The following is a 14,937-nucleotide window of genomic DNA, read 5'->3' as shown; positions in this document are numbered from 1 at the left end:
GCCATCAAACAGCACAAATGAGTTGTTGTTTCGGGGGCAGCAAAGACATGATTGTTTTTTTGTTAGTTTTTCTTGATTTTGAAAGCCGCGCTCGCTCTCCTCCGGAGGCCTGCTTTTCCTCAGCCTCGGTGGCGGTATATTTGGATGTTGATTATGGATAATCAGCTGTAATGACGGAAGTGCGCGGCATGTGTGCTTAGACTCAACGTCGTGGCCGCGGAACACACAACAAGCCGAGCGCCGTTCAATTTTTTCGGCCGTGACGGCAAATTTTCCCCGCGGCGTCCAATCGGGATCAAGGGGGCGGCCCACGCTCCCGACCCTATCGTCTGTCGGCGGGTCGGGTTAAAGGTGAGAGTTCACAAATGGATGCTTGTATCCTCTCATCAGGGGCGCTGGTGGTCATACGCCCCCCCCCCCCCCACCACCACCAATTGAAGCCATAAAAGCCGCTGGACAGACAAAAATCCAATATTCCATCAGCGAGCTGGCTCCTCAGATCGGGGTCATCGCTTTTTTAATTCCACCAGAGTAGCCACCTCGTAGCCAGTAATGACACCATTAGTCTTGTGTCCCCCAAATGCCGATGGCGTTGGTCAAAGCTCGTTTTCGAGCCTCGCCGGCGGACGCTCCGTTGTGCAGTTAACTCGTCCCGTTTGCAGCAAGTGAGTGAATTTGCCATAAATGTTCAAATTACATTGAATTATTATTATTTTTTTGAACAAAACGTGACCCAAAAAAAAAAATTCACATTTGTCAGCTCTCAAGCGCATTTGGCCAATCATAAGTTTGAAAATTCCGAGCGACTTTTTCCATAATACGTCTCCGTGTTCTACATTAGGATTGAGTCGAAAGCATTTTCCCCGAGCCGGACCTGTTTAACATTTAATCGAGGACGCCATTCCGCTTTGGCAGTCGTCGTGATCCAGCGCGGGTGTTTTTTATTAAGGTGGGCGCATTGTTTAGGGTAGACGCGCGCGTGCACTTCATCCGTCGCCAAATTCCGTTGACGCAATGACATCACTCGGCCCGGCCCCAAGCCAGCCGCAATTTTTGTACCAAACGTCTGCCGAGTATTTACAAGAAATCTCAGAAAAGGAAATGTAACGTTCGCTCCTCCAGAGACTCTATTTATGGCCCGACTTCCTGTGGTGTTTATTTGAAATCCGGTCTGGAATATCCCCACGGCCGCAGGCAACCTAGTTTAAACGCCCTTCAACCTTTGAGGTCGCCGAGACTTCTTTTCTCGCCGGGCCTCTTATTCCCCCGATGCACCCGTTTTGTTTGGATCGCACGGTAAACACGGTCAATGCCAATCGGATCCTTCAGGACAAAAAGCAGCTCTGAGTTTGAGGTTAAGCGCGGCGGGTGTTGTCGGCCGCACGAGTGACGGCGCGCAGGCCGTTTTGCCCCCCCCCCCCTCCCCGATTGATTGGCCGTGATGGCTTCGGCTCGCACGCGTTTCTTCACAAATCAGCACGAAAGGCGTCGGGGTTTATACGGGGGAGGTTTTGTAAATGGATCTTTCCTTCCGACCCCTCCACCTCGTCCCCGCGGACTTCTTAGGTTTACCGAAGGGCCGCTCGGTCCGAAGAAACGGTTTCCTCTGTTAGCTAGCGACATGATGACAGCAGAGTTGATGCAAGAATGCAAGATGTCTGCCAATTTGGTTTAAGGCGGACATTTTTGTTTTTGGGGTCTGATTGCGGTGAGATTTTAACCACATGTACAAGATAGCTGACTGAAGCTAAATTTAAGCTAAATTGAATTGTTATGATTAAAATTTAGTCTAAAAAAAAAAATTGCTATGCCCACATTGGAAGTCCGCCATTTTGTTTTGACGTAGACATTTTGCGGGAATTTTGCCAGGAGTTCCAAAAACTGCTTTCTGATCACTGGATCCTCAGAAGGTCCCGTCTTTATGTCTCCACAGTTGAAAGACTTCAGAAACGAGTCTATACAGTTAACAGAATGACCTTCAGAGTCCAATAAAACGTCCCGTCAAAACACGGCTCATTTGTATTAAGTGATGTGGAATATGTAGCGCAGCCGCTTGGAGGGGCACGTCTTGTTTTTCTTCAAAAGTAGTTGAGTCGTTAACTCTTTCACATGAGGTTTTTCATGCATACTTCTCCAACTCCCTGGAGAGGAAGTGAGGGAAAAGGGGAGGGCAAAAAAAAAAAAAAAAAAAAGCCAGGCCGGCTTCAGACCGGCCCCCCGTAACCTTGTTGCTTTATTATTCTTTTGACGCTCGCGTCGAAAGGTGTTGAAATGTTGGAACAGAACATGAGAGTCAGACCGACCGCCTCGCCCCCCCGCCCCCATTCCTCGTCTCGCCGTCCCCCGATGGCGGGTCTAGGGTTGTTTGGACTGACACCTCCAAAGCAAAACGCCGGTCAAAGAGACGAGGGAATTTGTATGTTGTTTTGAATGATGGATGCACTTTGAGCTCGGCTCTTTCAATCCTGCCCATTCATTCTCACGCCAATGTAACATGTTAGCGTTTCCATCACCCATCCAGTGTTTCAGCAGTGGATGATTTCAGCAGAACCTCTTTCATATATTTTGGCTTGACTGAATACCATCCAAAGGGATAATGTTGACTTTTTTTTACGCTGTGCTTGCAGGAATGGCAGAACTCCATCCAGAAGAACGCCGGACTGGCCTTTATCGAGCTGGTCAACGAAGGCAGGTAAGCAATCAGAAACAAAGGAATATCTTCCAAGGTCAAAATGTATGATTATTATACGAAGAAATATCTTCTAGGGTCAAAATGTAATATATTTATAATTATTATATATTATAATCATTATTTGTATTATTATAGACCATATATGATTATTAATTATATATATATGTATAATTTATATAATTATTAAATGTAATTATTATTCGATATATAATATCTAATTATAATAAGGAAAACTCATGCTTGCTGAACTGAGACTCTTTGAGTCGATCTAGTATTGGAAAAAAAAAAAAAAAACTTAAACACTGTTAAAAAGTTGATTTCTTCCCTGAGTTGCGTGTGCTGGCATCACGATGGTTATTGATAGCGGGCTGGGTCAGGGCCAAAGAGGCTGCTGTGGCCCCAGCGCCTCCGCTCCCCTGCTGCCCTGCGCTGAAACAGCAGGCTTGGGTTACAGTCGGACCCCCGCCCGCTTCCCTCCAACCCCCGTGCCGTCCCTCCTCTCCGGCCCTTCGTCTGTTATTGTTCCACTTTGCACACCGCTGACCTCTCGGGTCCACGCGGCCAGTTTTTTTTTTCCAACATGCGTGTTTGATTAGTAGAGATAAGCGCCGAAAGGGCGGGACACTGTCGGACGCATCTCGTTAACAAATCAATTATCGCCCGCACCCCGGGATGCCGGCGTCTCACTCTCACGTGCAAATTCGATTTTCTGCCCATTCTCTGCGCTTATTTTCACCCCTAGTTTTACGGCTGTTGCACGGCCGTTTCTCGAATCTTCTAAACCTTCCTCTCGCTGCAGGCTGCTGAGTCACACCATGAAGGACCACCTGGTCCGCGTGGCCAACGAAGCCGAGTTCATCCTCAGCAGGCAGAGGGCCGAGGACATCCACAAACACGCCGATTTCGAGGTAAGACCGCAGATTACGAAATACCAACCCGCTGTGATTTAGACACGGACAGTATCTAGTTTGTTTATTTTGACTTAGCATTTTTAGCTTAGCATAAGTGCTGCCTTAGCATTAAGTCACGTTTTTTTTTGACTTAGCACAAGTGTTGACGTCGCATTTTTCGGGGGGGCTTTGAAATCTTATGAAACACTTCATCAAAGTTCAAACAAGGAAACCACGACTCGAATGTCCAGTGGCGGAATGGGGCCCGACACTTCATATCTTTCCACTGTGTGAGAAAACACCAGCCGTGAAAAGCAAGAACAACTCGGCATCTCCTCCAGAAGTGGCCCGTCAAGTCGAGTCCGTCCCAAACAAGCTCGTGGCGGACGGGGCGCACGTTGCTAAGCAAACATTGCGCTAATGTGGCGTAGCCGCCACACCCCCTTCCCGTCGGCTAAAGCACAAACGTGGCCATTCACCGGGAACTCTTTCCCAACCCGCTCCACCTTTCTTCCATCCCCGCCCTCTGCTTTCTAGATCTGCTCGCAATCATTTCCTGTACTGTCCATTATCCTCCCGCCGGCGGTGTATTTTAGCCCCGCGACAGGAATACGGCGTCCTCGCCTTTCCTCTGGACCCGGCCCGCCATTAAAAGCTGCAGACAGACCTGAGAGGTTCTAGCCTGGAGGGTTGACTGCAGGCCTTGGCACCACCCAACACTGTCAAATCTGAAGGTTATTTCTCGCTCCATGGTCATTTTTTCCCTCATACTTTCCTCATTTAATCGTTTTTTTTTTTTTTTTTTTACAAAATGCTGTTATTGGCACTTTTCTAAATTCTACTTAATGACCTGGCGACCGGTTGTAGTCCACACGTGTTCAGGTATTAAAAGTAGGTCAATAGTTCTAAATTCTACTTAATGACCTGGCGACCGGTTGTAGTCCACACGTGTTCAGGTATTAAAAGTAGGTCAATAGTTGACTGCTTTTTGAGCTAAGACAAAAAACAGGCAGGCAGTCCATACGGAACTCAATGGTTTGTGCAGCTAGCATGATAGACAAAGACTTGCTAGCCATTGTTTGTTTCCGTCCTCCAGGGTTGGTTATGATTTCCAGCCAAGCGGCGCTATCAGCCGTACGCACCGGTCCCATCATAATGACGAGTAATAGAAAGCCGTAACTTGGCTTTAATTGACAGCGCCTGTTGTTCATCCCTAAAACAATTTTTTTTTTTTTTTTTTTTACAATTGAACCCCCCCACCCCCCTTAAATACGGGTTGCTCCTCAGTGACCCCTGAGAAGAAGTGAGAGCCCCTGATAAGTCGCGCTCTGATATTACGCTATTGATTTTTTTGCAAGCTCTGTTTCAGCCTGATGGAGTTCACGCTATAATAAAAATAACACAGCAATGAAACATACCGCCCCCCACCCCCAGCGCACCTCCCTGCCCAAGCTTAGGTGTTTGGAATTTTTTTTATTTTCTATTTTCTTACTCCCTTTTCTTGTGCTTCTAAGACAAAACACATCTTGGTTGTTCTCCACACTCTGTGACACGTCGCGTGGAACTCGGCGGGACAGAACCGAGTCAGGGACTTGAGTTATTACCGAGCTCTCAAAGCAAACTAGCGATGAAGATAACTTGACACGGGGGCCGGTGAGGTGGGGAAATCCAATTACCTTTTAAGGTTCTTTATCTAATAGGATCCTTAATGTGAAGGGAATCTGCAGATCGCAACACAACAAATGATAGACGGCGATATCTCGCCGGGGAGCCGGAAAAGAGGGAGGAAGGGCTTGTTGGAGAGATAGGAAAACAGAACGAGGGGGGAGGGGGGGGAATCGAAGTCTCTCTTTTTATGGGGCTGTTCATTAGGGATGAAATGTGGCGCTCTCAAGGCCACAAGGGCAGATAAGAAGGTCCAGATAGGGAAGCGTGAGCAAGACCCGTGTCATTTCGATTCTTTCTCATCCTTTTTTTTTTTTTTTTCTTCCCCTTCACTTTTTTTTTTTCTTCTTCTTATACACTCCCTGGATTTATCCCCCCGCTGTGAGATGGAGTAATTGAATCGGCGCTCGGAGAGATCCAACGAGAGCCAGACGATAGCACGCTAATTAATGTTTGCCGTCATTGTCCGCCCTCCGCTGAGCTTGTAAAATGAGCCACAAATTAACGACATTAACATTGAGCTGATGATTCTTGCGGCGTGTTATAAGGTGGCGCTGGAGGTTCAGAGAAAATTCCCCAAAATGAATTTATTTGATTGGAAAACTCAATGAGAGATTTCACCAACTCAATTAAGATTTCTATCTGCAAATATTAGCGACAGATTAAACGTGAAAGTAAAAATAATAGATCAATAAATACATATGCAAGTAAAAATACCAAATGTGAAAAAAAAAATAGGAAAGTAAGATGCCACCGTCCGAGCGCAAGCTGTCTCGTCCAAACTGTGACGCCGTTAAAAAAATAAAATAAAATCTCATGTCCAGACACCACAAAGCTAGTTTAGCAGTGGCCATTTAAGCGCAATATCGTTCTTAACACTAAACGGCAACTTTATAGTCCATTTCTTTTCCAAAATGGCGTTTTTAGTCGTCTCTTTTGCGCTGAGCGAGCATTTCCCGGCAGACTGCAGCAGCCGAAGACCGTCGAGGGAGCGCAACTGTCTCCGTCCCGCTGTCTTGTCAGCGTAATGAAGTCTCCCGGTACCTCCTCTGCCCCTTCTTTCATCGGGCGAGTCCGACCGAAAGATCAAACGGCGCTTTTGCCAACACATCCAAATTCAATTTGGAAGAGGACGATTCTCAAATATGAGCCAATTGTATTCATCTGCCTGACAACCCAACTGCTCGCCTTCAAGCAGTTTCATTGACAGCATCTTTTTTTTTTTTTTTTTTTTTGGGGCGCCATGATAGACAGGTCCCACCCGCTTGCGTGTCAGGAATGAAAACCGTTCTTGTTTCTATTTTCTAACTTTCCAGGTCACCTTGTCGCCATAAGCGTCACACGCAGCGTGCGAATGAAGAGGGGAGCGCCAGTTCTCCCTCTCATCATTATCGAAATGCTGCACTTGTCACATGATGCCTCTCGCTGGGTTGGGAGGGTTAACCGGCATAATTGGCAGGAGAACACAGGCTCATTACGCCCTATCAGTCCTCTGTTTATCAATTAGAGTGACAGAGGAAGGTTGCCGCAGACAAAAACAGCCCAGATCAGCTTTAAGGCCGTGTTTGAAGACACGAGCGCGCTTGATTTGCAATCTCTTGACGCTCGGCGGCACATCCGCCGGGCCGTCGCTCCGCGAGGGTCTCCAATTTCTCACGTGCGTTGACAAGTCCTCCCGCGGGGTTTCGCTTTACAACAAACGCGGTCGGTCCGGACCGTGGCGGGGAAAGCTTGCCTTTTTCTGATTGCCCAGAATGCAAAATACATGGACAAAACACAAAAAGGGAGGGGGTGGTGGTGGTGGTTTAGGTCAGGCAATCGTTATTTTATTTTCGGGAAAAGAAAAGAAGACGACCCTCTCGCACTTGATTCCCCCTCCCCCCTCGCCCCCGGAGTTTCCAAATTGCAACATAAAACATCACCGGGGAATTCCGACAATGGGCTCGGAGAAAAATGAGGGTTTAAAAGAACAATGGCGAACAAAAGTCAGCAAATGACAATGGCTGACAGCCGCTTCAATTCTGGAATGATGCTGCTGTCATCCCGCCGCTACCCACTATTGATTTTTTTTCCCCTCCCTCCCTCTCTCGGGGGCTTAAAAAAAAAAAAAAATCTAATCCAGTCGAAAGAGATTCCGGCTAGCGGCCATCAAGGTTAACACAGCACAAAGTATCTTCCTCCTCCTCCTCTTCTTCGTCTCGCCTGGTCTTTAATGGAACGGTCAGCAGCTTCTTCATCTCCTCCCCGCAACTCCATCACTCTGCATTTGCCGCCATCTTTGTCCAAAAGTAACCTTGGACTGTCCGCTTCAGCACACTCCATGTGGCCACTGAGGTGTTTTTTTGGAGGTGCTCCCTGTTCTTTCCACCTCACAGTCACTTCCCGGAGCCCCCACCCCCTACCACCCTCCCTCCCCCCCTCCTTTCCAAAATACATCCACTGTTATTTATTTGAGCGCTGAAGGAATTGCGGGAGACGCGCATCTGCGTAATTGACTCGATTAACGCCAACTGTTTTTGCTTTGGTCTCGGCCGAGACGACTTCTGCCGGGCCGGGCCGGGCCGGGCCGGGCCGAGGAAGGTGCCGGCCTCTATTAAAGTGTCGCCAGGTGTCACGGCTAAATCGTATTCGCTTTTGCTAAATGTCAGGATAGGCCCACATGCTGTTTATTATCATTCTGTCCAGCAATTCGTCCGGGGGAGGCCTCGACAAGCCTAACCTGACAAATTTGGGAGTCTTCACTCGGTTCGAAAAAAAAAATAAAAAATGCTCCCAACACCAATTTGACAGATCAACAAAAAAAAAAAATCAGTCGGCAAGTTTGCCAAGCCACCCGGAACATTTAATTGAGTTTGCGTGCTGGCTTCAACATCCCCCCCCCCCCGAAAAGACTGGCGCGTTTGTCCTTTCCGTCACGTTGACCCACCTTCATTAACATTTTCAAGTCCACTTTATGGGGAGTGACCCCGGGTAGTTAACTGCTATTTCTTCTCCTCGCTTATAAACAAGCCTAACGGTGTGGTTTCACGGTGCTTGCCATGTGTTTTGGATGGGGGGAGGGGCGGAGCGGGGGATTTTTGGAATCGGAACCATTCCTACCTCGACTTTTGCTCAATGGAGTGTTTATGCTCCCGCTGCACCTTTGGCAAATCCCAGACAAGCGGAATGGAAATGTTACCATCGCCGGTAGACGCGCTCGCATCATCATGCTGGTCACATGACAGCGGCAGCCACCATTTTGTGGCCGTTTACTCCTCTCGTTCTTAATCACGCTTGCCCCCGGGGGGGTCAAGACCCGCCGCCGTGGCGCACAAAGAGACATAGATTGATAATTAAGGCGCTTACGCCGGCAGAAAAAGCCTCCTCTAATGTGATTTATATCTATGGATCTTCTGTCAGATATGAAAAGGAAGCAATTTATGAAGTGAACTTTTGGGGGGAATGCGTTTTTAACCAGCTGCCATGCATCATTGTCTCATAAGACTAATTTTCTTACAGCAAAGTCGACACCGGAGTCGCGAATCGGTTCCAAACAGGAAAGACTCGATCCCGATAACATATTCCGACAGAGAAAAATGTCCCGGCTATCGTGTGATTGGCTGTGCCGCGGGGCACAAGTAGCCATGTGTCCACTGTTATTAATCAACTTGACACCAGCACTGAAATTACCAACACTACTCTTTTTCTTTTTTTTGCCTCCTTCACTCACTCACTCACCGCAACTTTGTGCATTTTTATTGAGAAATTGCACAGAATTTTTTTTTGATAATATCACCGTTTGATTGTTTTAGTTGTTTCACAAGGTATGTTTCTTTCCCGCAGTCCCACTGCGCCCAGTACTCAGCTGAGAAGCGCGACGAGGAGAAAATGTGCGACCACCTGATCCGGGCCGCTAAGTACCGAGACCACGTGATGGCCACGCAGCTCATCCAGAAGATCGTCAACATCCTCACCGACAAACACGGAGCCTGGGGAGCTTCCTCTGGCAGGTAGGTGGTCATTGACTTCTTCTTCCTCTGCTGATTGGCTGGGAGGGTCACATGGCCACACCATTCTTTTATTTTTAAATCAGTTAAGGTATTTTCTTATGAATGTCATTTTCCTTTTTTTGCCGGTGTAATTCTTTTTTCATCTTCAAAGATATTTATAAAATATCAGAAACATTAGAAAAAAAAGAAGTGCTAAAAATAAAAATTAAGCAAAACTATTACATAAAAATACACAAAGACAAAAGTATTGGACATCATTTCAAAATAGAAGACACAATTTAAAAAAAAAAAAAAGACTTAAATAATACACACATATGCAAATACAATTTAATACGACAAAGAAATGCAGATGAACAGATTTAGAAATCCCAGATTATGACAGATTTTATTCTAATCCATCACGCTCATGGGATGACGCTTGTTAGGCAATCTCCAGACAGACGCCGCCATTTGAGTCCCCTTTTGTCTCCCCATCCATTTTATCGTCATGTACTTCCATGTCCACGTCTCTCTCTTTCCTGTTCTCCTTTTCTTCTTGTAGTGTACTCGCACAAAGGGCGCTCCGATTCAAATGGAAGCCGGCGTTCTCCACAAAGTCTCCCATTACCGACATGGCCGCTATTGATGCTTTTCCTAATGGCCGCCGATGGGCGCGCCGAGTCATTGGCGTGGGGCCTCGCAGAGCCGGCTCTCTTTTCATAAATCACAATCAGTCCGGTGCCGTTACGTCAATATTTTCGGTCAATTACTGCGAAGGTCAGGCGGCGCGACTTTCGCACCACAGCGGCCGAGGGCTCTCATTGCGGGAACATCTGGCGCGGAGAAATCGTAAAAAAAAAATACAACACCTGCAGCCCCACGTGAGAAATGTTTTCATATACTAAAGAATGAAAAAAGAAAACAGTATGAGAAAATTGTTTTGAAAAATATGCCCAAATCAGACAGTTCAAAAACAAAAAATACGCTCTTTCGACGGAAATAGATTATGAGAAAAAAAAATGCACAGTGTCATAAATATTACTCATTTATTGTGGATTGATGTTGTCGTTTATTTTTTTTACAAATAAAATATACAAAGATAGTTGCGAAAAATACGCTAATACTTTAAAAACAGAAATAAAAAACAACAAAAAAGGAGCACGTGAAACAAAATGCACATTTAATCAAAAAATAAACACCTGTAATTATATACTTGTGTAAAGTATAAAAATTAAATGAAAAATATGACATTTATTTTGACTGATAGACAAAATAGAATGGATAGAAAAAACTGCACAATTAAAAAACATAGAAATAAAAAGTACAATATTAGCTAAAAAAAAATAATATATATATATATATATATACCAATGGAAGCAATTGACAAATGTGCTCTGCGAAAAAATTTAATTGAACACGAGCACTCTCGAGGAAGACGTTTTTCGAATCAAACAAAGGCACCGTTACAACAGTTTTGTTACACGCACACACCATTTAAAAAAGAAAAAAGGCGTATTCCCCAAAGTTTCCCTTCAATAAAGAGTCGGGCAATGAAAATATTATCTCCCGGCCGGCTTCTGGGAATTGTCGCCGCCGTCTAATATCATCGTGACCCGCCTGAACGCAATTTGTGTCTTAATATCCAGCTTCCTGGCAGCCGCGGCCTCTCGAGGAAACAGGCGTTATGTGAGCTGTAATTTCCCCCCCTCTACCGTCTTCATGTTTGTGCGCTCGGCGTCCGCCGAGGATTGCCGCCCGCCAGACAAAAGGCAGAATCCGTCGTTTTCACACTCTCGTCTGTCACCCCCCGGAAAGCGCACCCGTTCATCCCTTCGCGTCCGCCCGTTCCATTTCCGAACATCGCACGCTTTGACGCGGTCGACACACGCCGTGTTTATTCGGGTCAGGATCTGTCGGACGATATAATGGAAGCTGACCAAAAATTGCAATACAGAACCAGACTTGCGGGTACTATTTTTAGTCCCTACTCAGCAGGGGTCGGTAGCGTGACGTCAACCAATCGGAGCCAGAGCGGTGCAGATTGCAGCAATCGAGGACACACAAATAAAACTCGATTGTTTTTAATGAGCAATTTTCTTTTTATGATCCACATTATGTCCGGAACCATTTGAGAAGGTGCCCGTAGGGATACAACCCACATCGCTGGTGTTTTTAGGCCTTCTTTTTTTTTTTTTTTATGGCTGCATCAGCATCCCTTTTTATTCCGCCTTTATTCTGGGGCTTCTCATCCCCTCCCCCCCCCCCCCCCCCCACTTCTTTTCTTCTCCCTCATACGAGCAGCTCATTTTCTGCAGCAGAGGCGCTCTAATGGACACCCTTAGGCTAGAGGCTTCCCAGCCGAGGGACATCCATCTTTTTGGCTTGTCACACTCTCGCCCGCCCGCCCCGGCGAAAAATCTTTGTGATATGCACTCCAATTTTTCCCCACTAAATCAAATCTTCCGCCGCTTCAGAAAAAAAAAAAGACGAATGCTCGGCGAGGTCGGTGCGCCGCCGAGGAAATCAATACGGGCAAAATTTAAACAGTATGGGCCGTATTGATCGCGAGATGGGAAACGGACGGCTTTGTAACCGCTTGGCCGGACAGTTAGCTGACCTGTAATGGACAAACTATTGATATTGGCATTACTGGATCATACTGTGCTGTGTCATTATTTTTGGCCACCTCGAGAAAGTAGCAGAACACGCTCAAACATACAACAAAGTGGATTCAGAGCCGTTTGGATGTATTTTTTCAACGCATTTGTTCTTTTACCTTGAACACAAATATTAGATATGCACCCCAAAAAAATAAAGCAAGTAAAATATTAGAAAAAATATATATTATTATTATTATTATTTTTAATTGCAACAAAGCAACGTCAAGTGCAAGAACTTATTTTTAATTTTTGATTTTTTTTTTCACAAAAATCAACTCACTCAAAATGACCTCTGCCCTCTCATGTGGGTGGAGCACGGCATCAAGGTCGCTACTTGTTTTTGAGAAAGGACCATGAAATTAACTCCGAACAAGAGCTTCACCCCGCTTCTGGCGAGCTTCCTATAGACGGCGCAAACACCACGGCGAGGACACACCACAAGACAAATGCGAGCATGAGAAGCCGAGGCAGCTTGATGAATCTCTCCCGGGACGCTTCTCCTTTCCAGACCTAAATCACAATTATGATACATAATTGTCAATGTATCGCACGCGTTCAAGTCCAGGCCTGCACTGCGTCTACGTCGCCCCCTTCGCGTGCAAATTTTTTTATTTATTTTTTTCTGCTACCGGCGGAGGGCTGGAAAAGGAAATAGGACTTGTGCACGTCAATGGAGATCATCAGCGTTTCGCTTACATTTATCTAGCACAGATAAAGACAACATCCTTTTGCCTGCTTGCAGCTCCGCATGTAAAAAGAAAAAAAGGTTGACGGTGTTTGCCGGCCCGCCTCCGGAACGGCTGCGAGCCGAGTAAATATTCCCAAGTTTAGCTCGCTTTTAAATGTTGCGCAGCGGCACCATCCATTTTCAATTATTTTACATGTTTATGAGGAAAAAAAACACTCAAAGCAGATGTTTGTCATAAAAGTCAAATCAAATTAAATCTACCGAGTTGCACTCAAACAAAATATTTCTCAAAGGAATTTAGAAGAACGGGCGGACGTAAGTCGAATCTCGGCACGGTCCGCTTAACAGCACCGGGCGATAAAAGATGGCCGCTCTCGGCTGCACTTTTGTTGCAACTCCCAGATTTATGAGTTTCATATACCCTTAAGAAAGTATATAGCCAAGGTCACGATAAAAGCTAGGCTGATCAATATCTGAATGAAAAACCATTGAGGCGTCGTCGACCCCCCCCCCCAGCAGCCCACACTCCCCTTCCCCTAGCACTTTCTCGCCAGGTGCAATATGTGGCGCGTATCGATTGTCAGGGGCCAGTAGTTAGTCAAAGGCTATCTCCTTTGACTAACACCTTCAGCACCTCCTCTTGCTCCTGATAGATAGGTACACTCAAACCGCAACTGTAATTACGCCCAGGCGCCAGCAGGCCATTTATTTTGCCACTTTTGCCCCCCCCCCTTCCCAAATATGGCCTTTATCTTGGAAATCCAGCACTTCCTGCTAGCAGCGCTGAGGAACAAATGAAGGATGAGCCTCTGTGTTTTTATTCGGCTGTTTTTGATATGATCCAAATAGCAGGCATCGCTAAACTGTGTTGTCACAAAAACAAGCTCCTCAAGAAGTTCACCCTGCCAAGATTTAAAAAAAAAAAAAAAAAAAAATCATTATTTTTTAATGATGTCTGGCTTGGATCAAACATTTTTGTTGCCCCTCAAAGACTACTTTTACTTACTCTAAATGATGGTTGTATATTTCTAGTTTTTTATTTTTTTTTATCCCCCTCAGTTATTTATCCCCATCTAACCTTGAGCTCCTCCGCCATTTTTTTTTTTTTTTGTCTTACTTTTCGGGGTGTGACGGACACGCGGGGCTGAGCCGTCCGATTTGTCACCTCCGTTCAAGAGCATCTCTGAAAGCTGGAGGTCAGGGGATTATTAAAATGGGCCAGTAATGGCGGAATTATACAACCCGGGTCCGACGGATGCCCCTCATTACCCGCCAGCGCCGCTGATAAATGGCCATAACGGCCTGTTGTCAAAAACACCAAGGAAAAAATGTGACGCTTCATCAAAAATACAGATGGGGCCACTTCGGCTTCGCCGTGGATTTACAAACTGTCGCCTTTCTTCACACTATCACCTTTGATTATTATTTACGACTTCATATCTTAAACGTCGTAGTTTGAGGTTCTTGAGAAAATAGTCGTAATTATTGCGTAATTGTCCACCCCTTTTTTTTTTACGCTGGATTTTTACGAGGGTAATTGCTGCTAATTGCATGAAGCCGCTGATAATTAAGGCTCAATTTGCATGCTTTCATTTAGTGGCGGGGTACCGGGAAGCTTCCCACCCACCCCGGGGAGCCCTTTGATCGCTCGCATGCAACATCTCCGCGTCTTCTTTTAGCCCAGAGTGCTTTTTCAAAGCTCTTGAATTCAATTGGTGCTAATTGCCATGTCAAATCATTTGTAAGCCTTCCTTATTTTATTTTAGGTGGAAAAATTGGAACATTTTGTATAAAATGTACATACAAAAAAAAGTACGTGCGATTGTCTCGCACTTTAACTCATTCAGTGCCATTGACGGTTATAGACGTCAAAGATATGAACCGGGTTGGCAGTGAATGAGTTAACATCTTTTCCTAAGTACATGCTGAAATTTCAGTTTGTAAAAACACAAGTCAGCTGTTTTGGCTAACGTCTCTGCTTAAGCGCACACTTTGATGGACACTTTTATTTTACACTGGCGTATTTCATCAAAACGCGCCACAAACCACTGACATTACGCAACCCGAAAAATGCAAGTAAACATTCCCAACAAATCAAAAGTATGTCGTCGCTAAAAACACACCACAACTACTTTTCTTGGACACCTTCATTACCAGAAACAACAGTAAAGGTTTAAATGAAAACAAAATAAGGGCCGATTGGGTTTTCTTCTTCTTTAGTTTTAGCACATAAATGAGTTTTGAAGGACAGTTTAAAAGTCTAGCGTCTGAAAAGCAAATCTTAATTTCAAAATAAAAGGAATAAGGGCGCTTACAAATACTCGGCTAACCACTGCGATTCGACGCGCCGGTAGCAGAAACGGCAATAAAACGT

General features: G+C 45.6%; 1 protein-coding gene across 3 annotated transcripts in view; it reads left to right on the top strand.

Moving 5' to 3' along the window:
- The window catches only part of lrba (LPS-responsive vesicle trafficking, beach and anchor containing), a 106,049-nt gene that overhangs the window by 42,143 nt on the left and 48,969 nt on the right, over positions 1-14,937 (top strand). For all 3 annotated transcript variants that reach the window (XM_085912281.1, XM_085912282.1, XM_085912280.1), the window contains exons 34-36: positions 2,628-2,692; positions 3,492-3,600; positions 9,070-9,236. In XM_085912281.1, coding sequence (XP_085768407.1) covers positions 2,628-2,692; positions 3,492-3,600; positions 9,070-9,236 — 341 coding nt within the window. The remainder of the gene's footprint in view (positions 1-2,627; positions 2,693-3,491; positions 3,601-9,069; positions 9,237-14,937) is intronic.

The sequence above is a fragment of the Syngnathus leptorhynchus genome, chromosome 5 (assembly GCF_054491065.1).
Source record: "Syngnathus leptorhynchus isolate UIUO chromosome 5, UIUO_Slep, whole genome shotgun sequence".
Lineage (NCBI taxonomy): Eukaryota > Metazoa > Chordata > Actinopteri > Syngnathiformes > Syngnathidae > Syngnathus > Syngnathus leptorhynchus.
Note: the sequence above shows the minus strand (reverse complement) of the source record. Positions and strands in the feature narration are given on the sequence as shown.